This window comes from Notechis scutatus, chromosome 6, assembly GCF_049901735.1.
Source record: "Notechis scutatus isolate UNSWTSFEM ecotype Mainland chromosome 6, rNotScu1.2, whole genome shotgun sequence".
NCBI lineage: Eukaryota > Metazoa > Chordata > Lepidosauria > Squamata > Elapidae > Notechis > Notechis scutatus.
In genome coordinates this window covers 19,889,172-19,915,289 of record NC_142014.1, presented here as the reverse complement: position 1 = coordinate 19,915,289, position 26,118 = coordinate 19,889,172, and the positions used below count along the sequence as shown (strand labels likewise).

Sequence of the window (26,118 nt, the reverse complement as noted above, 5' to 3'; positions counted from 1 at the left end):
AATTGTTGTCACCATTAGGAAATTTATCTTTAGTTCTAGGTTGCTTCTCTCCTTGGTCAGTTTCCAACCATTGTTTCTTGTCTTGCTTATTGGTGCTTTGGAAAATAGTTTGACCCCCGTATCTTTGTAGGAGCCCCTTAAATATTGGAACAGTGCTATCCTGTCTTCCCTAGTCCTTCTTTTCATTAGACTAGACATATCCAATTCCTGTAATTATTCGTCATACATTTTTGCCTCCAACCTGCTAATAATTTTTATTGCTCTCCTCTGCATTCTTTCCAGAGTGTACCAAGGGTTGGGAGTAGTGGATAACCAAAATTTTATCATCAAGAGAAGATTTTGCATTTCTTCTGTTTCTGAAAAAGAATCACATCAACTTGTGCCATCTACTGCCTCCCTCCACTTAATTCTATGCTTCTCACTCCAAAGTCGGGCTGCTGTGTATGAAAATGTCCTCCATGATCATAATAAGATAAAATAAAATGAAGGGCTGCAATTGATTACCACTGTTATGCATGGTCAGAGGGCATAGAAACAGAAGTTGCCATTTATCAGGTCTTTTGAACTTTGTAACAAATGAGAAAGACCCTAATAAGAGAGTCACTGACATAGTTGATCATATGCCCTCCAAAAATATGCTGGCCACAATTCTAGAAATGTAGTTAAACATTGGGGGATGGTAGATAGATAGTCCTTCTGTTTGCAGAACCTTCTGTCTCCCATCATCTATGCTCATCCCACCAGATCTAGCAGGGTTGGCATACCTTCGATCAAACAATGCCATCTTGTTGGACCTAGGAGTCACACCTTCTCTGTTGTAGCACCTGCCCTATGAAGAAGCATCCCTCAGCAATCTCGATGGCTTTGATCCTGTTAGCTTTTCATAATAGGTGTTGGTCAGAAACACAAGTTAACGCTCTGCTGTGACTTTTTTTGTTGACCTCACACATTTAATTTGGATTGTTCTGGGTTATCGTTTGGTTTTATATGCTACCCAAAGTCATGGTTGTGAGGTGGGCAGCCATACATCTTTTAAAAGACAAATAAAATAAAGAATGTAATTGGAGTAGAGTTTCTATGTTACACCAAGGAAAAAAGATATATGCTGAGATGCAGTAACTGAAAAGAGAATTAATTTTCTTTAATGACATTCAGATGGCATCCATCAGTTTCAAACTTTGTAATATCAGGGAACCACAAAAGGGGAAATATTAATCAACAATCATATATTTGTATTTATCAATCCAAATCAAAATTATGTAATAATACATAATAGGTAATAATCATAACTAATAATTTATTTTGATTAAAAAATAACATTCATAAATGAAGAACATTCCTTGGGCACCCCTCCAAGCACACCAAATTAAGTAACACTTTACTGCCCTTTTGTGAGACCCCAAATCTGCTGCTTCACTCTAATGTGTGTTAGTGTGTGTTTTGTTATACACAGAGTTATTCAGTACGATGTGAAGACAAAATATTGTTTAACAAATCTTAGGCTCACTATGTAGGACAGTTCTGCACTTCAGAGCTAACAATTGTGAGACAGAAAGTGACCCTCCCAAGCAGGACATCAATGGCTTCATTTAGTAAGACTCAAAATGTTTGAAATACATTCCCTGTTGATACTTTCACACAATCATTATATAGCAGAACTGTTATCTCCTAAGGGTATACTAGGTTTTTTTCAGAGGTCAGAGTTTGGGTGCTGATAGCTATGCTCTCGTGTGAAACTCATCCACCTGCTCTTTATGTCACGAGTAATTTAGTCAACGAGCAACAAAACGCAGCAAGCTGTATTTAATAAACCTCAGTGTCCCTATTAATTCCTTTCAGGCAGCTAAGAGAACCTTCCTATCTAATTTTCAATTTTCTATTGACCTTATCTCTCCACAGGGCTCTTTTGTTTTCAACTGGCTGGCTATTTGGTGTTTTGTTTGGGTTTTTTTGCCTTCTAGATATTTTCTCCTTCATTCTGCATTCATGCTCCAAAATGCATTTATTACATGTAACTGATAATCAATTGAATTTAGATGCTTGGGTAATAATGACCAATCAACATCCATGCCGACACAATTTAGAGTCAATTCAAATGGTTACACAAACTTTAATAAGTATTGTATAGGGAGTCAACCTGTTTCTTAGTTCAGCTCTGAAATAAATACATTCATACAGTTCTGAAATAAATACAATTTCTTCTTGAAAATCCACTTGAGACTTTCAAGAAGAGATTGGACTGCCATTTGTCAGAAATGGTATAGGGCAGGGGTTCCCAACCTGGGGGTTGCGAGACGATATTCCAGGGGCTGTGAGAAAAGTCCAGGTAAATAATAGGATATTGACTATATGTTGGCATTTTTATTTATTATGCAATTTATTATGCAACTTTGTTTTCATTTTAGAGTTAAGTATCGTTATTTAGTGGTCGTCACATACATAGCTGAAAAGATTCAATCCTACCATATATTTAACGCGTTCAGTAGTTCCTTAAGTCTAAATTTCAGGGGGTGCGAGGTTCGAGTGAAATTTCTTTAGGGGTGCGGGGTGAAAAAAAGGTTGGGAACCACTGGTATAGGGTCTCCAGCTTGGGCGGGGGGTTGGACTAGATGACCTACAAGGTCCCTTCCAACTCTGATTATCTGTTACATGCTGTGACCTGGGCCACAGTCAAGCAACTTAAAATGCCAGCCTCCAGTCCTTGAATGAACAGAAATGCATTGATGCCTAAACTACGTTGCTTTAACTCCTGATTTCTATTCTGCCTGAGGAATAAGGCCCATGAGAGGTACTATCCTTATACTGTAGTTTTAATGCAGGATGAAGATGATTATTGGATTTCCCTGGTTTTGTCAATCCCACTGAGTGCCCCATGTTGACAGGAAAAATAACAATCGAACATTTCTTTGATGCAGTGTTTCTAAACTTTAAGTTTGGCAACTTTAAGTTCCCAGAATTCTCTAACCAGCTACGCATCTCAAAGTTGTGAAATACCACTTTAACATAGGTGGCATTCTCTACACCTATTTCTCTAGCCATGGGAAGCCATGGCTTTGCTGAGAATTCTGGAAGTTGAAGTCTAAATATCAGGCACTTTCTGTGATTTCCTTCTATAGTAACCAGGAATGGATCTAGTTGCCATTTGGGTCTTCGTAGCCCAAATCTAGTAGCTGTATATGCCATTTTATAGCTAAGGTCTGGTTACCCATATTGAAGGCTTTTGCTAATAAGTTACAAATTGTGTTCCACCCTCATGGTTGGACAGGTTTTCGAAATTGATAAATACATAATAGCCTTGTTTTTGTCAGAAATAGTGTATCTGAAATCCTGAAATTATTGTTCGGTTGCTATGCTGCAGTTTCTTGTCTATAAAACTGAGAACGCCATCATTTTTTTTTTAACGTCTGGAGGGGAAGGGATACATGAGAAGGAAATGTTAAGGTTTCCAATAGAATTTTCACTATGAATGCAAGATCGTTGCGATACATTTTATAATTTCACCCGGAGAGAGGCTTGAAATTTACTGTCACTTTCTTTATATGTTACTGTCCAGACTGACATTCTTGTCTTGTCCTAATCAGAATGCAAATTGTTTTGGATAGGTTGATAATGGAATGGATTCCCTTACTGAAATACTTGAATCAAATTAATCTTGTGAAAATATTTCCCCCCATATTTCTTCCTACTAATAAGGGAGAATACCCTTGACTGAAGGGAAATCTTAACATAACTGTTTTCTAGATGCACCAAGCAGCCAAAACTCTTTATCTACCACTGGGGGAATTTAGAATTATATCAGTGTTAGGGGACGAGAAAAATCTGTGTAGCACCTTATAATAATTGATGTGGATATGAGTTTGTCTCTGGGACAGAGAGGGAGGGAGGGATTAATGGGGTATTTGTGCCCAGCTCTGACTATTCCAAATTGCATAATGACAGCAGATATATAGATAAGATAGATATAGATCAGAATTTCACAACCTTGGCAACTTTGCTTGGACCAATGTAGAGTGAGCTCATGCCTCATGGCAACTGATGCTATGCAAATGACACAGCCTTTATGCTGGTCTTTTTCCAAAAACAATAGTTTTAACTGGGACAGAAGGTAGCACACTGGGCATAGGAACATTCTGAGCTTTTCTAAAGCCGCATCAAGATCATTCATCTTGATGCAGCTTTTCTTGCTTAGAATACTGGGGGGGTGTTTTAGAATTGCATGTGGCCTAGGAGAGATCTTTCATATTATCTGGCATGCTTTTATTTAATTTCTGCTGTTGTTGCCTGCCTCTTTAAGAGAATAAATATTCAGCTGAAAATAAAAAACACACTATGTTGGAGAAAAGGCTAAGAGATAAGCTTCTGCTTACATTCATGTAATCGATGCACTGTATTTCTTTTCTACATCCTTATCTAGAAAACCCTGTTTATCATCTAGGTCTAAAATCATAAAACCCAATTATCCAGTTCAATTAAATGATATTTTATTCATAAACCAAATATACAGTCCAATTAAATGTTAATGAGTTCATTATCTGACATGGGCAAAGAACATCATGAATATCCCTCCAGAGATCGTTGCACAACTCCACCCTAGTCTCCAATGAAGGAAGATGGGGTTTGTAGCACACAAAAGCATCCAGAAGACTACATATTGCCATTTCTCTTTTTTACATAGTTATATAGTTTTCAGAAATCTCTCTCCGGGTCAAGTTGAGCGAGAACTGTTGTCTGGCCCCTTTGTTTCCATCTCCATATCTAAAAAGATACATGTATAAATGGAAAAATGCAACATTCAGTCAATGAAATATCATTATCAAGACTGCATCTGTATTAGAGCTTGGAAGGCAACATTTAAAAAAAATCTGGTAGCTGCCCTTTGGGTGATGTTTTCTAGTAATGTTTCGCATTTCATATCCATGAAAGAGGAGGAATCCTTCTCAATCACATGCCCAACTTCCTTGACCAAAGCCACTTCCCATTCTCAAAGCTGCACCTCTCTGAATTAGATTGTTTTGAATTGCATTTAGGTCTAGTGCCAGCAATTAGCTAGGCGTGTCTCTGTAATTGCATGATTACAATTCATACGATTGAAGAATGAGTTGAGGTGTGATATTATGTCCTTTCTGAAAATTAAATGCTAAATGGCCCATATTTTCTCTAATGAATTTCCTGTTTCCAATAGTGTTAGTGCTCCAGTCCATTAAAAATTAATCTGAGAATTAAAGGAGACTCCTATGGCCAGACCTTCTTGACAATAGTGGCACTTTTAGGGGTCTTTCTGCTCTAAATATTCTGCACTCCTTTTCAAGTTTTCCTATCGCAATAAAACAAGGGTCTTCAAACTTGGCAAGCTTAAGAGTTGTGGACTTCAACTCCCGGAATTCGTGAGCTAACATGACTGGAGGAGTGTTAAACTGTCACGTTTGAAGACCCCTGCAATAGAAGCATCCTTATATTTTGTAAAAAGGAAAGAAGCCAGGATGCAGCAAACTAATTTCCAAGTGCTTGGAATATTATCTTGTTAGAAAGCTGAAAATTACTTTACATACCGTATTTGCCGGCGTATAAGACGACTTTTTTGCCCCGAAAAACATGCCTCCAAGTGGGGGGGTCGTCTTATACGCCGGTATATCCACTGCCGGCTTTCAGATGCTTGTTGGACGCAGCGAAGGCGCCTCTGGCTTCCCGGATCCCCTGCGTCGCTTCCGCTTCATCCCGCTCGCCTCGCTCCGCCCGAGGCTGCAGCCTTCCTGCTCTTCCCATGGCCCCTGGCACTCCGCCCTGCCGCTGCAGCCCCGGGGATTTCTGGAGGGCGTTTCCGGTGGTGGTGGGGGGTCGTCTTATACGCCGGGTCGTCTTATACGCCGGCAAATACGGTACCTCTTTCTCTGTCTCAGCCTGTATTATCACAAAAGCATACACATATATTTATATTCTATCTATCTATCATCTATCATCTATCTATCTATCTATCTATCTATCTATCTATCTATCTATCTATCTACCTACCTATCTATCTATCATCTCTATACACACACACACACACATACACACATACACACACAAGAACACTTGCTTGTAGATAGATCAGCCAACTCTGTCCTTATGTCATAAAACATTTTCTGTGGTCAGCTGTTGATGTTTGTACACTTATATACTACAATATGGGTTACTTTCAAGGCAGATACATCTTTGAATATCTCCCTGAATTTTTAAAGAACTTTCCCAATAAAAGCAATACAGATAGAGTATCTGGTAAGAAAATATCTCTGAAACAATGACCCAAAGGGTCATGGATTGTCAATTTTTCCCCCTAAATATATTCTGGAGCAAATTAATTGGAAATAAAAAAGAAATTAGAAAAACTATTCAGCAAACCGAACACCTCTTCTTCTATTGAAGAAGGAAATGTTAGTTACAGAGATTATTCTTGGGATTCCCAGATTTTAAATTATATGGTGAAATAAAACCAATTATTTTCAAGGGCAGCTTTTCATCCAGTTATGAGTAAAATCATACTAATAAGCTGCATTCATAGAGATACAACTAATTAAAACTATATCTGAATATGGGGGCAATACAGTTAAGTGTTGCATAGATTTTACCAACTATATTTAATATCGAAACAATCCAGTCATGAGAATTGTGATTTTATAGAAATATTAAGACACCTAATCAATAAAAAGAAAATCTGTTGTGGTGCTAATGGAGTGTGAAATACTGTTAATAATATTCTATTATTAATCCTGATTCCATATGTGATCACATAGTGAAAAAAAACATTCATTTGGCAATTCTGCAGCATGCAAACAAAAATGCTCACATCAAAGCAAAGGGAATATTTTACTTAAACAAGACAAAATTCTGGATGCACCAGTATTTTAAAGGGAAAAGGAATGCACATATCAAAATAGTAACACATGGTACAAGAAAATTAGAATTAAAAAGCATTTTGAAAATAAACAGGCAGACATTTTATATTCTTTTAAATAACAGGAGGAATAATTTGGCAAGTGAACACAGAATAAATACAGTGATCAATTTATACTTCTCTTCAGTGTTATTTCTATAATAGGGACAATGAATTAACCTGATCACTTCTTTTTCCGACAGGCATCACCAATCTTGTAGTTATTTATAATTCTATACCATCAGCAAATGGATTATTCTATGCAGTAATTATATTGGGCACTTTAGCCCTCATTTTAGTAAAAAAATAAAACACAGTTTTATTGCACATTTCTGTCTTCTGCACTGAAAAGTTCCAATAAATATAAAGTTTCTGTCATGAGGGATAAAATGCAAGAAATCAAAGTACTATAATGAATCAATTTCATTGTTTATCTATAATGTACTGCTTTGGTTAAATGCTTTCCTTTCAAAAGATTTTTTTTTAAACATAGAAAATCCAAGTAACATTTTATGGCTACCTATTGAATTCCATGGCTGTGTTGAGATCTTTTCTGCAGATATTTGCAGATGTCAGCTCTACACACAATTCTATACACTTGGAAGGAGGAAGTATATACATAAGATGACAATACAAATTCATTTGTTCATTACATTTGTATAACTGCCATCTTACATATGATCCCGGATGGCATAGAATAGTGTGCATTTAACAATTCGAGAGAGATATTACAGTGGCTAAGTACAATTGTTACTAATTCACTCCTTTTTAATCTGGGGAAAACCTGGGGAATTAGAGAAAGTATATCACAACTTTCTAATGATCATGGCAGAGAAAGAGAAAAATATTCTTCCAAGATATTAAAAGAATATATCACAAGTAAGTGTATGAATCCGTCCATCTTCTTGGCCATTATTTTTTTGTTGCTGCAATGATATATTTTTGGTTGTATTGATGTCAGTTCAAGTGTAGACATACAAGATGTTTTGAACTGAAAGTTAAATTTACCAAAGGAAGGAAATTTAGCATTTATTAAGCCAAATTAAATGCCAGTGTTCCTGAGCTATGTATGCTAATTATGATGCCAATCACTGGGTTTAGGTTAGGTTTTTACATCTGTGGGATGTTTTATAAACAACATAGCAAATGATGGGCCTGCACTATGATGCACCATTTTTAATAGTGTAATACAGTGGAAGGGCAAAGCTATCCAAATAAGAGAGAGAGAGGGAGAGGGAGGGAGGGAAGGAAGGAAGGAAGGAAGGAAGGAAGGAAGGAAGGAAGGAAGGAAGGAAGGAAGGAAGGAAGGAAGGAAGGAGAGAGAGAGAGAAAGAGAGAGATAGAGAGAGAGAAGAAGGAAGAAAGGAGGGAGGGAGGGAGGGAGGGAAGGAAGGAAGGAAGGAAGGAGGAGGAAGAGAAGGAGAAGAGGAGGAGGGAGGGAGAGAGGGAGGGGAAGGAGAGATCCTTATGCAGGTTCAAAGGTTAAAGTGATACCACTACGGGTTTCCACAGAAAATATAAAAGAAAATCAAGATGACAGCCCCAACAATGTGATCAAAGCTCCATTTTTGCAATTGTCATCTTGGTCTTGTTGGCCATAACCAGAAGACACACCCCTGGATGACAAAGAGAAATATCTATTTTAGAGACCAGACTTTCTTGACTCCAAGTGCCCCATCTGAATACAGGTGACACAAAGGAACTGATGGTGAAAAACCCTTGGATTATCTATTTTAAAAAGTACAACTAATTCCAATTTTAGAGAATAAATATTTTAGAAAGACCCATCTATTTCAGCATTGTGTGCTTTACAATTAGAACTAGATGCATTTTACTAGAGTAAGAGGATTGTTCCACTATATACAAAATTCCAGTTTTCAAGGACCAACCCCCCCCCCCCAATTTTTAATTAAAATATTTTCCTTTATATTTTGCAGGCTAACTATTTTAAAAACATTTCAGTCAAAAGCTGTTAAAAATGCTGCAAGTTGTATAGTAAGCACAGCTCAACAGTGCCACCATGTGAATCTAACTTATCTGTGTTTATTTTTCCTAACTCCTCCAAGTAACGATTTTAATAGAATAATTTTTGTTTTACATTGTATGCTTTGCCTGATTTTAAACATGTTCTCCAAAAGGGTAGGTCATCCCTGATAGCAAGTATTTCATTTCTCACTTAACCAGGGATGGATTTCTTTTTGGGTGCTCTCTGAGTTTAGTTTTTTCCTTGCAGCAGAGATTTCATTACCTAAAGTAGGTAACATCAACAGTGAGCACCCATTTCAGCTCTGACTCATAAATATTCTGCTTAATTGGGATTTCTTTTTAGAAGAAATGAAATAGCAATTTTGTAAAAAAATCAGTTATTCCTACCAAATCACGTTCAGCTCTGATACCGGTCCTTTTTCCGATAATTGAATATAATTTCCATTAGAAATAAAAATAGCAATAGCAGTAATAATGCAATTATTCCTGGGGAATTAGCCTGCAGATTCACCTGGAGGTAAGGCAAATCGCAACCTGAAATGTAAAATGGCAAACAGGGAAAAGAAATAAATATGTGTGCCAGTGAAACTAAGGGAAGAGGGAAGGATACAATTGAGGTGAATAACGATTATTAGAAATGGAACTATGTTGTTAGGAGCGCATAATGAATAGAGGAATCTATGCATCGGGAAAAGTGGTGTGTTACTCTGTAAATAGCAACAGTGAGGAAAACACAAAGATGGATTTTGGAAAATATGCAAATTCTGAATGAATGACATCCAAGGGAGAAACACGATTCTCCAGGCAACATGTATGGATGGGTGGGGAACGAACCACCTCTTTTTCAGAAAAAGTGACTGAGCCAAACTGATATGGATTGCTGAATGAGGGAATGTAATTGAAAGAATGAACTAAAGTAATTGCTGAGTGACTTGGCTAGCTAACAACTTTGTCATACAAAAGATAAATGAAGAAACTAGAGCAGGGGTGTCAAACTTACGTCATCACGGTAACGTCATGTGACGTATCAGGACTTTATTCCCCTTCGCTAAACTGGGCATGGGCGTGGCCAGCATGTGGCGCCGAGAGTTTGACAGCCCTTAACTAAAGGGTCAGCTTTACTGGACAACTCACAGGGACAATTCAACAATTCTATTTAATTATTTCAAATAAATAAATAAAAATATTTTTAATTTTTGTCATTCACATTCCATCCTGTCCCTCCTTTTGCATCCTTTCTTTAATGATTCTATTCCACAATTTCTTTGGTATTAGTGTAACTCTTGTCTCACAGCGAGTTGGCTGCAGCAAGTTGACTGTTGAGGACTTATGACCTCAACTGAGCCCAAAATTTATGTTGCTAAGTGAGCTAGTTGTTATGTAAATTTTGCCCCATTTTATGACTTTTCTGACCACAACTGTTCAGTGGATCACTGCACTTGTTAAGTTAGTAACCCAGTTGTTAAGTGAATCTGACTTCTCCATTGACTTTCTTTGTCAGGTCTTTGTCATACTGCAACCGTCATAAATATGAGTCAGTTGCCAAGCATCTAAACTTTGACCATGTGACCATGGGAATCCTGCAATGGTTATAAGTGTGAAAAATGGTCCTAAGTGACTTTTTTCTAGGGCCAACGTGAAAGAAAATGGAGAAACTTAGTACATTTAATTGGGGAATGGTCGCATCTGGGGGTTTTTGGGAAGATAGATTGGCTTTGAAGATTGGATTTATTGTATTTAATCAATCAGCAATTTATAAGAGATGGCATTAAGAAACAAACATGGATATTTGACCCGGAATCAATTAAGCTTAATTTTGGGGGATGGTTTTGGATTGAAACTGTGGTAAATTTTCTATGAGTTGATTATAACAACAGTTCGTTAACAAAGGGTTTTGGAATTTTAATCTTGTCATTTTTCCCCATTATTATTGATAAACTCTTATCATTTTATATATTACTATTGTTTTTGCTTTTAACTATTTTGTTACTGATATAGTAGATGACAGGCTAACAATTTGTAAACAGATTTAGTAGTTTAAAATTATTTTGGCCTGTTTTGTAAGGGGTGGGAAAATAACATGGTTGTATTATATTTATCAGCATTCAACTAGGGAGGATGTTATGTGCATATGTGTTAATCTTTTTTAAGACACTTTTTAAATGTTTTTAAAAATATTCTGGTGCTTTGTATTTTAATTTTTTTAATAAATTAAATATTCTAAAAAAGAGCCATGATAATCATAAGGAGAAAATATTAGAAAATAGAGACAATAATCATTTCAAAAAAATATAAAATTAAATGAAGAGTAAATTGTCAACTTTTTGTTCTTCATGTTTCATAGGAAATTTAAATTTCTCTATTAACTTTGTGAGCAAGTGTGATATTTGTGATTATTCTCCACACAGAAGGTCTACTGAAGCCAAGTGCTATTTGTACAATTTTTAAAGATGCACAGAATGACAAATCTACTGAGATATACTTTAAAATTGGTCATTTTAAAATCAAAAGAACAATTTGGAAAAGCTAAGATACTGTACAAACAATTTTCAGTGGGAGCCTTTCCGTCATGTGAGAAATTAAATCACAATAACCATTTCTACACTTCCAATTAAGAATCATATGAAGGTTCCCTAAAGATACATTTTCTAATTTGCAAAATTTTCTAGTTTGCTTTGCTCTAATTTGATAGATGTTCTATCCTTTTCCACCTCAAAACCTGTATTATTTTTCTATTACATGAGCTGTGGAAAATTAAGCGTATATTAATGAAAAGGGATGAATCTGTTATAACTGGAAGAGCACTCTTGAACACATTTCACACAGACAAAAAAGCTAAAGCAAATTCTGTCATTTATTGCCAACACAATTGTGTTAATATTTGGTTTGTGATGAAAAACTGTACTTCTTTTACCTTATTCATTGCTAAGTGTTCTTATTGAGTATAGTTCTAAATATTTGTTTTCACATCTTAAGCATGCTTCACCCCAAGTATTATGGCCCTTAAATATAAGGAACACTGATTTGGTTTTTATGTTTTGGCATATAGCATGCACATCTATCACTAGGATTAAAAAATCTTAGGTTTTATTTATTTATTTTTAACTGCCATAGTTTGACATTATGTTGATAACATAATCAATCAGCAGAACTGTCATCTTATATCATTGAGAAGTTATATTTGGTTAATAATAACAGGCCCTGTAAAGATTTATGATTTATGCTGAGACTACAAATTGATTCATATCCTCAGTATAGCAACCTGTGGTATCTAGTTCTTTCAGTGATTAACAAATCAAGTATATTATACAATATCTGCCCATGATATGTGATTTAAATACGGTTCTCTAGCTCAGTGGTCCCCAACCTTTTTCGTACCAGGGACCGGTTTCAAGCAGAAAATTTTTGCAAGGACCGGGGGAGAGAGAGAGAAGGCTTCGCTCTCGCTGCTCCACCAGCCCAGGAAGAAACTGCTTCAAAGAAGCGGGGGGCTTTTCCTGTCGCCGCAGCTATTCCGAAGCGCCCGTTTCACCCCCACCCCCACCCCGCCCGCCCGCGTGCGCTTCAATCCACAGTGTCCCGTTCTGCCTGCCTGCCTGCCTGCCTTAGTTTCTGGTTGTTTGGGAGCAGCTTCGGCTGAGAATAATAACTATTCGCCTCTTTTACTCAGCCAAAGCTGTTCCGATTCAACCATTAACGAAGGCAGGCAGGCAGGCAGAACAGAGCACTGGATTGAACCCCGCGCGCGGGCGGGCGGACGGGGTGGGGGAGAAACGGGCGCTTCGGAGGCGCTGCGGCGACAGGAAAAGCCCCCCCCCGCTTCTTTGAAGCAGTTTCTTCCTGTGCTGGTGGAGGAGCGAGAGAGCGACTGAGAGAGCTGACCCAGAGAGAAGGACAGGCTTCGGTTGCTTCCTCCCTCCCCTTCTTTCATTTGTGTCCTTGATCCCCGATCCCAGCAGCATTCACCGAAGGTGAAGAAAGCCGCCATTTTTTTAAAAAAAAAATTATTTGCGGCCCGGTAGAGAGTGCTCCACGGCCCGGTACCGGTCCGCGGCCCGGTGGTTGAGGACCCCTGCTCTAGCTCATAATCAATTTCCTCCTTGCTCACAACTGTACCCCTATCCATTTCTACATAACCCCACTGATTGAAAGTTTCCTTTCAGAATTTTTTTTCAAGATTTCAGCCTTAATCTGAGACACATTAGTTGCAATACACTAATATTGTGTATCCCTGGACCCAAAACATTATAAAAAAATTAGATGTCACTGTATGCAAGCACGAAACAATATTACCCAATATAGTAAAAAGACAATAATTGACTGACATTAAATCAAACTTATTTCCAATCACTTGTTACATATGTACAGAAAGAAATACAATGAAAACAGTCAATGTTTATGACTTCTATAGTATAACTGGTATGATCAAAATGTCCATACATTCACATTATTTTGGGAATATGGGTAAAATTTCCCTGATCTTTTAAGAAGTAAATACTGATGGTGCCCTTATAAAAACAGTCCAAAAACTCTACACGCTTCACATTTCTTCTATTACAAAAGCATCAGAATACTTCGTTTTTCTTGATGAAGTTCTAAAATTGTAACGTCTTATTTGTAACAAAAAGCTCTAGAACAGGTTTTAGGAAACAAATGTTACCACATAAACCTCTGGATTTCCTCACTATTTGGCCAGTGAAACGGTTTGTTCAAAAAGAAATAGAATGTTATTGCATTCACTAAAATATATATAATCAACTCTAAGAAAAGTTTCAAAAGTGATGGCAAGGGAATATTAAGTCTATATATAATATATGGCAAAATAAAATAACGGAATTCTAGAAGCTTTTGTGGAACTGTGATGGCAAACAGACATACAAAATATACTAAGTTCCAGAAAACAGATTTTGACTTCAGTGCATCTGTGAAACTCCAGCCAGCAAATATATAAACTGGAACTAATATGTACTTGACAAGCTCATGTCTTTTAAAGATTTTTCTCCACACATAAAATGTGTAATGTCTGTTATCTGCAAGCAAATACTTATGGGCGTAAGTAAATTTCCAGACGAGGAATAAAGAAACAATTGCAAGGATACTGTATCGCAGAAAATAGATCCTCACAGAATGAAGAAAATTGATAAATTTACCGGGTGTCACTATAAGAGGGAAGGAAAAAAAAAGACTAAAAGAAAAAAAATAAAATAGCTGAGGGAAGTGCAGGCAGGCTTCATGGCTGCTCCTGTCCCCAAGAACGATGCCACCATTGAGGACAATGAAAATAGCAAATATCACCACCAGAGTAACGTACGGCCATATCAAGAGAATCAGACTGCTGATGTTTTTAAGTGACATAAAGTACCCAAGGAGAAATCTAACAATCCTGAATGATTCTGAAAAGATGTTTTGTGCCGGTAAGTTTTTCTTCTCTTTGCTTTTCAGTAATTCCAATTTCCAGCCTTCACTTAGCTTTTCTGCAACAATGCTTCCACCACAGAAGACAGTCCATACAATATTCGTCTGGCGAAACATAACCCCACAAAATCCAAGGAATGCTGAGGTTTTATGATTGCCATAGAGACACATTAAATAGGCAAAAAGGGTAAAAAACGTGGACCCCGTGTCAGTATAATAAAGGAATGTAAAAAAATAAAGAGTTGGAAATATTGCTAGTGTCAAGGTTGACAGGATTCTCTGGAATCCAGAGGCAGCCTAAAGATGGGGGGGAAGAAACAAGAAAAAGAATCAGGGATATTGTTCCTAATAAAAATTTAAAAACAAGAGCAAATTCACTAGGAACTTGAAACAGAAATGAAGATAAAAACATTAGTATTAAACCATAGCACGCCATGTTAAAGTTCATTGTTAGAAATTCAGCTCCCAGAAAAATGTGTTGATCAATTAATGGAGTTTTGAATAATCACATTGCCGCATTTCATTAATTGATTATGTTTACCCATGACCGAAAACATTATTTATAGAGTCAAATTTGCTTCTATGATTCACACATTGACATAGAAGGCATCACTTTAGAAGAAGCGATTTTGCTCCTTTTATATACAAAAACAGTTTCCTTCCCAAGGCAACCATTTGCAAATTTTATAATTACCATACACATGCATCAAACACATATTTAAAATAAAACATTTCACTAACATTTCACTACCTGTTACAGATAGTCCTCAACTTTCAACAGTTCATTTAGTGACCGTTTAAGGTTACAATGGCACTGAAAAAGGGGACTTATGACCATTTTTCACCGTTTACAATCTTTGTAGCATCCCCATGATCATGTGATCAAAATTTGGATGCCTGGCAACTGGTTCATACTTACAACCGTTGCTGTGTCCCGGGGTCATGGGATCCCCTTTTGTGACCTTCTGCCAAGCAAAGTCAATGGAGAAGCCAGATTCACTTAACAACTGGGTTATTATCAACTGAAGTGATTCACTTAACAGCCGAGGCAAGAAAGGTCGTTAAACAGGGCAAAACTCACTTAACACATGTCTCATTTAACAACAGAATTCTTGGGCTGAATTGTAAATTCTAACCAGATACAAGTTTAATCAATCATTATTAATAATAATAATATTAAACTGATATGTGATTCTAAATGAGATAAGACAACAAAAACCACAAAGGTGAGATACCCTGGGAGTGAGAAATAAGCATGGCTTGTTTCATAACAATACTGGTAATCCCTGACTAACAACAGTTCATTTAGTGACCGTTCAAAGTTACAACGGTACTGGGAAAAAAGTGACTTATGACCATTTTTCATCCTTATGACTGTTGTAAGCATTCCCATGGTCATGTGATTTACATTTGGATGCTTGGCAGCTGGTTCATATTTATGACGGCTGCAATGTCCCAGAGTCATGTGGTCACCTTTTGCAACCTTTTGACAACAAAGACAGTGGAGAAACCAAATTCACTTAATAACCATGTTACTAATTTAACAACTTCAGTGATTCACTTAACAAGCACGGCAAGAAAAATCGTAAAATGGAGCAAAACTCACTTAACAAATTTTAAGAACATGTATTTGGAATGTCAAACCGGTCAGTCCTAGAGGAGAGCAACCCTGACTGCTCTTTAGAAGGCCAGATCCTGAAGGTGAAACTCAAATACTTTGGCCACATAATGAGAAGGAGGGACTCACTGAAGAAGAGCCTAATGCTGGAAACGGTTGAGGGAAAAAGAAGAGGACGGCAGAGAATGAGGTGGCTGGATGGAGTCACTGAAGTAGTAGGCATGAGCTTAAATGGACTCCAGAAGATGGTAGAGGACAGGAAGGCCTGGAGGAACGTTGTCCCATGGGGTCATGATGGGTCGGACATGACTCCACAACTAATAACAATTTGGAATGTGTGCAGAAAAGTTCCATCCAAGAAGACTTCAGAATTTTGTCAAATATTGCTTTACCTAGAGTGAAAGTGTTTTAAATATTTTAAAAACTATTGTGTAGAGCGAAACTATTTTAAATGCAATATACAGCATGTACCTTTTTATGGTGTATCCTGCAGAAGAGCAAGTATAATAAATAGAAGTTTCCAATGCTGAAAAGCAGGTTAATGAATCGGAGGATTCCTGTAGAGCAGAGGATGCTTTCAGACCAGCCAAAGAGCCAGCCTATGGGCTTCAGGATTCCAACTGACAGCAAGTACAAACCAGGCAATGTGGTGATCATTGGATCCCACTGTCGAAAAAAAAGAAATTTTTTTTAAAAAATTACTAATGGACAATTTCTATGTAGGCAGAACAAAACAAGAAAATATATCAGCTCCTTGTATTTCCCCAAATTCTGTTTATTTTATTAACATAATTTAATAAAATATTACTTTAATAGTACTAAACATAATAACAGCAATAGTAGATGGACGGATGGATATTGACCATGTTGGGGAACCCTGGTCTATTAAGAGAAAAGGGAGGAAATTGTATATAGTGCCCTTCAGATTTGAAGAACTGTATTATGTATAATGTTACTAGAAAGATGTGAGTCTGATTAATGCAAGGTGATCAAAATTGTCTAATAATAATAATAATAATAATAATAATAATAATAATAATAATAATAATAATAATAATAATAATAATAATAATAATAATAATAATAACACCCAGAAACCACACTGTTCATGTATTTAATACTTATAGACACTTAAAAATAAAAAACTTAAATATTTTTTTTTAAAAAGATTTGAAGGACGTCAACTTCCATAAACCGTTTCCTGCAAAGGCAATGGTGAGGGAGGATGGGAGTCGTAGTCCAAAAAAACCTGAAGGGAAGAAAGAGGGCTGGTCCTGTGCGGTGCTTCGGGTAAGCAAGGATGGAGAAATGATAGGGGGAAAAGGGAGGGAGGGTCTATTTTTGCGGGATATCAAGAAAGAAAAGAAACCCCCAAGGAGCCACCTTCGGCTGCTTTTGGAGCCTGCAAAACTCCGTACTTCGACAGCGGCGCCGGGCCTGGGGATTAGCTCGCCCGCCTACCTGCTGGAAGCGACCCGCGCAATAAGCTTGCGCCTGAGGGACGTGGAAGGCCTCGTCCATGTAGGCCTCCCGCTGCTGCCGGTTGAACGCCGAGAAGAGCAGGCAGGAGGCGAGGAAGGCGCAGCTGAAGGCCGCCGAGAAGCAGGAAGCCTCGGAGCGCTCCATGGCACGGCTCCTGTCCGGCTCGGCCCAGGCACCGCGGGGCTCCGGGAGGGGAGGGGAAGGGAGAGCGCACGGGCGGCGTTTCCGGAGACCGGCGACGGGGAACGAAGGGAGGCCTCTACGCCGGAGAGGCCTGCCCGGCGGGAAACCGGTCGACTGGAGGGAAGGAGGAGCCTCGGCGGGCCGCTGTTCTTGACCCGCGTGCAGGTTTGTGGGCCTGGCCCGGCTGCGGCCTCCTTCCCCGGGAGAGGAAAAAAGGGCGAGGGGTGGCGGGGTGGGGTTTACTTTGCAGCCCCGGTGCAAAATTACCCTCTTCCCATTCTTAGGAGCGAGCTTTTTCTGCATGGTTCTTATTGGTGCTGAAGGTGTTCGGGAACTGTGAGAGCTGGGGTGTTGTCATGTTGCCTGGAGAGCACCGTAGAAAAAAATACGGTATAAAAATGCCATTTAAAAAAAGATCCAATGCCATATATACAGTGGCCTTTTTTTAAACAAAAAGAACAAACGGGTTAGGGAAAGGTGGGTTTATTTTATTTATTTGTTAGTTTGTTTGTCAATTGCTTACAAGATAATAGGTATAAGTAAAAACATAGTTATGAATACATTTATTTTATTTATTTTGATTTGTCAATCGCTTACAAGATAATAGTTATGAATACATGAAATGGGTACATATAAGAAAAAGAAAAAAGAAACAATAGGACAGGGACGGTAAGCACGTTGGTGCGCTTATGCACGCCCCCTAACATTGAGTGCAATGTTGTTCCTGCTGATGTAGATTACCTTAGAAGGAGTGAAGTTCAAATAAGAATAACTTAATAAATAATTAAAATTACAGCATTTATATAATTTATCTTATTTATTTAGAATGGAATAGAATAGAGAGTAGAGTAGGAACAGAACAGAACAGAATAGAATAGAACAACAGAGTTGGAAGGGATCTCAGAGGTCTTCTAGTCCAACCCCCTGCTCAGGCAGGAAACCCTATATCATTTCAGACAAATGGTTGTCCAATCTCTTCTTAAAAATTTCCAGTGTTGGAGCATTCACAACTTCTGGAGTCAAGTTGTTCCACTGATTAATTGTCCTGTCAGGAAATTTCTCCTTAGTTCTAAGGTTGTTTCTCCCCTTGGTTAGTTTCCATCCATTGTTTCTTGTCCTGCCCTCAGGTGCTTTGGAGAATAGCTTGACTCCCTCTTCTTTGATATCAGAAGACATGATTGATGTCTCCCCTACTCCTTCTTTTCATTAAACTGGACATACCCAAATCCAGCAACCGTTTCTTTAGCTTCCAATCCCCTAATCATCTCTGTTGCTCTTCTCTAGACTCTTTTATTTGATTTTTATCCCATCAACTCAAGGTGGAGAACCTAAATTATACTGTGTCTACCTCCTAATTTTCCCACAACAGCAACCCTATGAAATAAGCAGGACTGAGAGAGAATGACTGGCCCAAATGGCTTTTTATGCCTAAGATAGAAATGGAATTCAAAGTCTCTTGATTCCTAGGGCAGCCCTTTAAACAGAATTATAGAGCTGGATGAACCAGAAGAGTTTTCTAGTTTTCTAGTTCAAGGCAGGAGACATACCATCCTGAACAAATGGTTGTCCAGACTATTCTTGAAAACCTCCAGCAATGGAGCACCCACAACTCCTGAAGGCAAACTGTTCTACACCTGTACGTTTGTGTTTTTTTCCCCCCTGCCTAAATACAGATTCCTGTTTTTCTTACCACTGAACTGCATTTGGTTGGATAGGACCCAATGCTCAAGTTTGCCAAGATCTTTCTCAACCTTGAGTGTATCTTCCAAAGTGTTAGCAATTCTCCCCAAATTGATGTCATTTGCAAATTTGATGAGTTCCTGTTTTATCATCCTATTTACATCATTTATGAATTAATAACCAATAGACCAAACTGTTTCTGTTATAAATTAAAAATAATATGTATTAATCAATAGTTGTATTAATTAATGTATTGTAGAATTATAATGAATACTAACTAATTCAATTATAGTCTTGAATATAATTTAATGATTGTATAATATAAATATATAATTAAATTATATATTATATAATTGTTACATTATATTTAAGATGATAATTGAATAGTCTTACATAATACAATTACTTATTGTATTATTAATAATGTGATATTTGATTTATACAATAGTACAAATAATACATAATTCTAACTATACTATATTGCTTATATAGATAGTCCTTGACTTAACAGCAATTTGTTTAGTGACCAAAGTTACAACGGCACTGAAAAAAGTGCCATTTTTGCTCATGGCTGTGGCAGCCTCCCCAATGGTTGCAGAGTCCTGGGGTCACAAGATCCCCTTTTGCAGCCTTCTGACAAGCAAAGTCAATGGGGAATCCAGATTCACTTAACAACCGTATTACTAACTTACCAATGGCAATGATTCACTTAACAACCATGGCTAGAAAGGTCGTAAAATGGAGCAAAACTCACTTAAATGTCCCACTTAGCATCATAAATTTTGGACTCAATTGTGGTCGTAAGTCGAGAACTATCTGTACTATATTATGGTTGGTTGCACAGTCAGCCAGATCTTTACACTGGATTTGGCATTTTTATCCATCTATTAATTTCTCCCCAGGGTCCTGGGATAAGCACATATTATTGTTTGATGGCGATAAAAGTATGGTAGAAAAATATTTACTATTCCATGTAAAGGTGATGATTATTTTGTCAAAGTTGATGGATGTTCAAGTGGTGCTCCAGTTGTTTTGGGATTCCACCCAAGGCACCTATTACTATTGATATTATCTTTGCTTTATTTTGCCCCAGTTCTACTATTTACAGGTCTTTGTATTTTGTTACCATCTCCAGTTCTTTCTCTTCTCTTCTGCTCCTTTGCTGAGTCTGGGATGTTATGTGGCAAGTGCTTGTCTCTTTGAATACCATACTTTTCATTTTCTATTATTTTATCTATTGTTATTAAAATTATTATTAATAAAATGTATCTTAGAGAGGGTTAATGTGATTTTCCTCTGTGTTAAATTTTTTCTTTTCTACTGACTTATTTTTGAAAAAATTATCAATCTAATGATTTACCCTAACCCTCATTAATTTAGAACTTCCTTCGATCCTTCCTTCCTTCCTTCCTTCCTTCCTTCCTTCCTTCCTTCCTTCCTTCCTTCCTTCCTTCCTTCCTTCCTTCCTTTCCTTCCTTTCCTTCCTTTCCTTCCTTCCTTCCTTCTTTCCTTCTCTCTCCTTCTCTCCCTCCCTCCCTCCCTTTTAGCAAGCATCATCAAAAAAACAATCTTTAAACTAAACATTTTAGAAGTAATCTTGAGGGAAGATTTCTTAAATTTAGATTGGACAATGCATTATTAAGAAACCATGGGATAGATATAGAAATATATACAGTAAATATTCTCCTGGAAAAAAAAAAGTCAGTTAACCAAAAATTAGCCGGATCGGTACCAAATATTATGATTAAATCAACTTTTTGTCAAATGAAAATGTAAAGAGCACATTAAAAACAGATTTACTTTGCTTGCTGTGAGAACACACTTTGGGTAAGTCAGAATGAAGGGCTTGAAAAGCTATTTTTTATAAAGGTGCATCTTATAATTAATTACAGTACAATGTTGAGTGTGCTCTATTGTCATTTTGTTTGAAAGGCCTTGAAAAAAAGTGCTAACAGGAACCTAGAGGTATCCTATATGTGCATAGAAGCAAAGAATTTTTACATGGTGACTACAAATGAACTCTGGATATTCAGGCAGTTGTGAAGATTAATTAACTATACGTTCACATTTTTGAAAAATGATAATACTCATATTGGCACAATTTTCTTACTTGGTGACAAATAGGCCGGAAAAAAAATTCAGGGGAATAGCACTTATCTTTTCTGTAGAAAAAATATTCTGGAAGCTGTTCCAATGTGAAAGCCAAGATTTGTTGGAGAGCAGGTCATTAGTGTAGGATCACATTTCATGAAACCTAATCAATTCTGGAACATAAACCCACTTAATCTAATTTTCCAGATGTTAACATTGGATAGACTACTAGACGCACTTCATAGCAATCCATGATAGACCTGATCCCTTCTAGTTATCTCACAGAATTCATCTTTAAAATTCATAACGTCTCTCTTTTCCAAATATAGAAGATTAAAATATAAACAGTTTTCAAATGTAACTTTTAAATGTTTATAAATGTTCCAGGTTTGATTAATTCAGAAGGAGCTTACTGTTCTGGTAAAAGATGGAATGTTTAACACAGCGGTTAGAATTATTTCCTGACTGCCTTGTGACTCTTATCCTATTTAATGGTGTGAAAAATGCTGCTACTCTGCGGAGGAAAGCAATGGAAGGAGCTATTGATGGAGCATTAATTAATCCTTTAATGGTAAGCAACTTGTCTCCATTTTACATATTCAGTAACTTTTAGAATTCACTAGGTCGCATACTGTTGTTAAAAAAAAAAAAATCCAGTGAGTAGAAACTTCTAAGGAGATAAATAATTTTCACCTGAATTTTTAAATTGCCTCCTCAAACTTCTGGAACATGGTTTCTTTTCCTTCTTGACCCTATTTCTGTGAAAAGTGTTTTGCTGAAGTTCTTTTCAACAGAATAACATTATTTTTTTTCCTGAAAGCTAAATCATAAATATTAAGAGGACTGGTAGGTGTCTGTCTTTCCATAAGTATAAATGTAATGCATAGTTTAAATTTTAATATAAATATGGAGTTAGCCTAAATGTGCTATTCCATTCCATATCTGTAAGATAGGGAATGGTTTCCTAAAGTATCATTTAGACTAAAAAATGCAAGTTGTTGTTCTGGAACTGATACAGCAGTTGAAAACTTCATTATATTTTCTCTGGCAGGTTGTTGATCCTTTTCAGATACTAGTAGCCGCAAATAAAGCTGTTCATCTCTACAAAATTGGCAAAATGAAGACAAGAACACTGAATGCTGAAATCATATTCAACCTTTCACCAAACAATAATGTGAGATAGTTATAACTGGGGCTGAGATGTTGCAGGCCCTCTGCCTTGTTTCATGCAGCTTCACACTCTCTAGACATTTTCCTTTATTCTTTGGGTATCATTTCTCTTCCACTTTTTGGGTTGGTATACTGTCAGGAGAAAAAGACAAGGAAATGTTGAATTATAGTGAGAAAGGATGAGAAAAAAGTAATATAATCATAATACAAGAAGCTTCACCTACTATTGGGATTTGTTTTGTTTTATTTTTGCTAGCCTCCAACTGCAGCTCCCCATTTTACTGGAAACCAAAGCATAATCTAAGCAGAAGAGCCATGGTGGTGCAGTAGTTAGAATGCAGTATTACAGGCTGACTCTGCCCATTGCCAGGAGTTCAGTCCTGATCAGCTCAAGCCTTCCATCCTTCTGAGGTCGGTAAAATGAGGACCAGATTATTGGGGGCAATATGCTGACCCTGTAAACTGCTTAGAGAGTGCTGTAAAGCACTATGAAGCGGTATATAAGTCTAAGTGTTCTTGCTGTTGCTAAAACATACCCCCCAAATGTTATTCTTAATTTGTACTGTGCTGTAAATCGGGGGTGTCAAACTTGCGTCGTCATGGCGGCATCACATGACGTATCATGACTTTTTTTCCCCCTTCGTTAAACCGGGCGTGGGCATCGCCAACATGTGACTCATCAGGCCAGCAGACCGCAAGTTTGGCAGCCCTGCTCTAAATCAATTTTACAATATTTCAATATTGACTGAAAGTATTGAGCTGAAAGAAGGAAATATTAAATACCTTATTTTTGCTTAAGTGAAAATAATATGTAGCTCATTGGATCTTCTAAAAGGGAAAGGTTACTTTTGGAATAACATTTTAGATTGTCAGGTACTAATGACTATGATTAATACAAGATTATATTCTCCTTTAATGTTAGATTACAGATGCCTTCAAGAAATTTGGCATTTCCGATAGCGACTCTGCAGTACTCATAGTTTTGATTGAACATGAAGAGAAAACTGTGAACCTGAACGATGTAATAAGTCAAGTAGACGGCCAGCAAATTTCCATAGCTGATCTCTCTAAAATAAGTGATGTACAAAAAATTAAGAAGGTTTGTTTCAGTTTCTCTGAGTAAGGAGATACAGTAAAAGAGCATTTTAATAAATTAAAACATTGAAGTTTCAATGCAGTGTAACAGGTGTTCACTTGGGTATTATCATAAGCCTAGGGTAATTTTCTCTCAGATATGGATGTATAAGATTGCAAACTTATAAAAAGGTATTTTCTTAATCTTTCACATGCATATCTTACCTTCCCCCCCTCTAAAAAAATCTGGATTGGTTTCACTTTCCTGGAAATCTAAAAGTCAATGTAGTTAAACCTTTTCCTAACTTCCAGCTACATATTTGGAAAGTTAGCAGAACGAGGAAGACTGATGTAACTAATAAAAAATGTAAATGTCATAACACAACCTATAAACTAGGGGTAAGCAACTTGTAATCTGTTAAGTGTCATGTCTTCTGTGCTACTGAAATTCAGAGGAAGATCATATTAGTACACTGAACTGAGTTTCTGGCTTCTTTCTGTCCTTCTACATTTTCAGAAGAGGTTTCTTGAGATATTTTCTTTTATTCTGTGCCTCAGTACCCCTTTCGGGGCAACTCTGAAGTGTAAAACAGTCTGTAAAAATGTCTCCAGGCATTGAGCGGATGAACCCCTTCCAACCCTTTTAAACAAACAAAAGCAAATACTTTGCAGAATCATGCTGTCTCTTGATAAAGTTACCATTCTATTATTTTTGCAGGTATACAAGCTCACTCCACAAGAAGAAAAAATAGGCACCCTGTTAGATGGCATTGTTTGCAGAATGGCAACAAAAGACATATGACTGCATTAGAACAACAGCAGTTTGTTAACTGAAAGAAATGTTTTTATTTTTTTCCTTGTTTTGCCATCATTAAATGTATTTTGGAATCTCTGATTTGATTTGAAGCACAGTGTTATTATATGAAGCAGAATAATGCAGCTTTTTAAAGTGCTTTGCTGCCAGTAATTAATGATTGTCAGATGTAAATATTAAAATGTAAAACTGCAGAATTCTGAGGCCATTTCCAAAGCAGGAAATTCTTTGACTCAAAGTCTCAATTTTTTTTCTGGGAAATACAGACCAATGAATAAAATTGCAACAAATTATCAACAGAATTCTTTGGCAATGAAAAAAATGGGAACTTCAGATAATTCTGTACTGATTCCCTGCTTTCATCTCATTTCACCCTAATGAAAGTCTCATAGAATTCATACTCTCTTGCTCCAAAGAGAGACTGTTTACATGTGGTAAAATTGAAAGTTAATCTGAGTTCTCTAGGAGGACAATTCTACTTCTTGGTAACATTTCCAATAGCCATATTTATAACCATGGGATGTACCTAGTCATTTGTTTTCATAGGTACTGTTAAGTTTCTTCCATCTCACTCTATTGTTCGAATTCTCCTGCCCTTGGCCAAACTTTGTATCTTGAGGTTATCATCTCTTCTTTGATCAGATGGACCCAACACAGATAAATTCCACTTTGCTGTAACCCTAATTTTATTTTGACTAGTGTTATTGCAGCTGTTCCACTTTCCTGTTTCAACCAAATATAACCTGTATAGCATGACCATGTTACTAGATCATAACTCATTCCGTTATCTCTTTCCCTTTGGGGAAGCCTCTTACGAATGTTGTTTTTGCTGCATCTTTGAATTAAAAATGCCTTTTTTTCTGGAAAATTGATGACTTGTTATTTTTCTTTGGGTGGTCATGGGAGCGTACTTCTTCCCAAGCTTTCTGAAGATTACCCACAACTGTTTTCTGTTTCATTAGTAAGCTAGAAAATGCAGGCTGCACCAGATTAATATCTACAATGCTCCAATGGAATAGGCCTAAAATCATATTCGGAAAATTTCTTCCTTAATCTTGGATCTGAATTGTCTTAATCTAGTTTTTCTCAATTTGTTTTTCTCTGTCTTTGAAATGCAACTGCAATGGTCATGTTGGCTGGAAATTCTAGAGGTTGTAGGATCAATAGATTTATTGTGCTAATGCTAGGTTGGGAAAGCCTGACAGCTTTAATCTTTGAACATGGAGCACCTTGTTCCAGATCTTGCAGCTTTTTTTATTTTATAGATCTATGTATGTGATTACCCTTCGGTAGAAAATGTTCTGTCCTACTGCTTCCTTGGGGTTATGTCAAATTTGCTCCCGAAACAAATTAAAGACATTTAAATTGGATAAATACACTTCTTCAGAGAGACATCACCAGAGCCAACCTGAGACTTTGATGTTTATCTATTTATATTTCACATTTCTTAACTGTTCATCTCCCTCAGAGATTTATAACATATATCGTTGTAGATTTGGCCGGCTGATGTTTTTACTGGTAAGCTAGATGCCTTTGATGTATTCATCAAGTTGTAACAAAAGCAGATCTCCAGATGCTGCTTTAGGGGTTATCAAAAAGTTGAGAAGCTCATAATTCATATATCAAGTTAAAACCCTTTCAGTCCACTAACCCCTGACCCACTTACACATTGTCCAGCTGGACATGTAAAATTTA

The 26,118-nt window shown here is 37.1% G+C and overlaps 2 protein-coding genes across 8 annotated transcripts; one reads left to right on the top strand and one right to left on the bottom strand.

Annotated features, from left to right (window-relative positions):
* Positions 1 to 4,464: 4,464 nt before the first annotated feature.
* ALG10 (ALG10 alpha-1,2-glucosyltransferase) lies at positions 4,465 to 17,555 on the bottom strand. 2 transcript variants are annotated; one of them, XM_026677643.2, is made up of 3 exons: positions 17,391 to 17,555; positions 16,401 to 16,595; positions 4,465 to 4,755 (listed from the first exon to the last, which is right to left on the bottom strand). In XM_026677643.2, exons 1-3 carry the CDS (start codon positions 17,553 to 17,555, stop codon positions 4,687 to 4,689), a joined length of 429 nt encoding a protein of 142 aa, XP_026533428.1. In that variant the 3' UTR covers positions 4,465 to 4,686. The 2 variants fall into 2 exon arrangements, with proteins under 2 accessions (XP_026533428.1, XP_026533427.1); XM_026677642.2 differs by lacking the exon at positions 4,465 to 4,755 and adding an exon at positions 13,213 to 14,608.
* On the top strand, positions 17,094 to 25,284 carry TPRKB (TP53RK binding protein). 6 transcript variants are annotated; one of them, XM_087969438.1, is made up of 6 exons: positions 17,201 to 17,219; positions 17,879 to 18,071; positions 21,753 to 21,936; positions 22,417 to 22,539; positions 23,458 to 23,634; positions 24,328 to 25,284. In XM_087969438.1, the coding sequence occupies exons 3-6, from the start codon at positions 21,793 to 21,795 to the stop codon at positions 24,409 to 24,411; spliced, it is 528 nt and encodes a 175-aa protein (XP_087825564.1). In that variant the 5' UTR covers positions 17,201 to 17,219; positions 17,879 to 18,071; positions 21,753 to 21,792; the 3' UTR covers positions 24,412 to 25,284. The 6 variants fall into 6 exon arrangements, with proteins under 6 accessions (XP_026533432.1, XP_087825564.1, XP_026533431.1 ...); XM_087969439.1 differs by lacking the exon at positions 17,201 to 17,219 and adding an exon at positions 17,639 to 17,759 and having other exon boundaries at positions 17,879 to 17,984; XM_087969437.1 differs by lacking the exon at positions 17,201 to 17,219 and adding an exon at positions 17,639 to 17,759.
* The last annotated feature ends 834 nt before the right edge of the window (positions 25,285 to 26,118 follow it).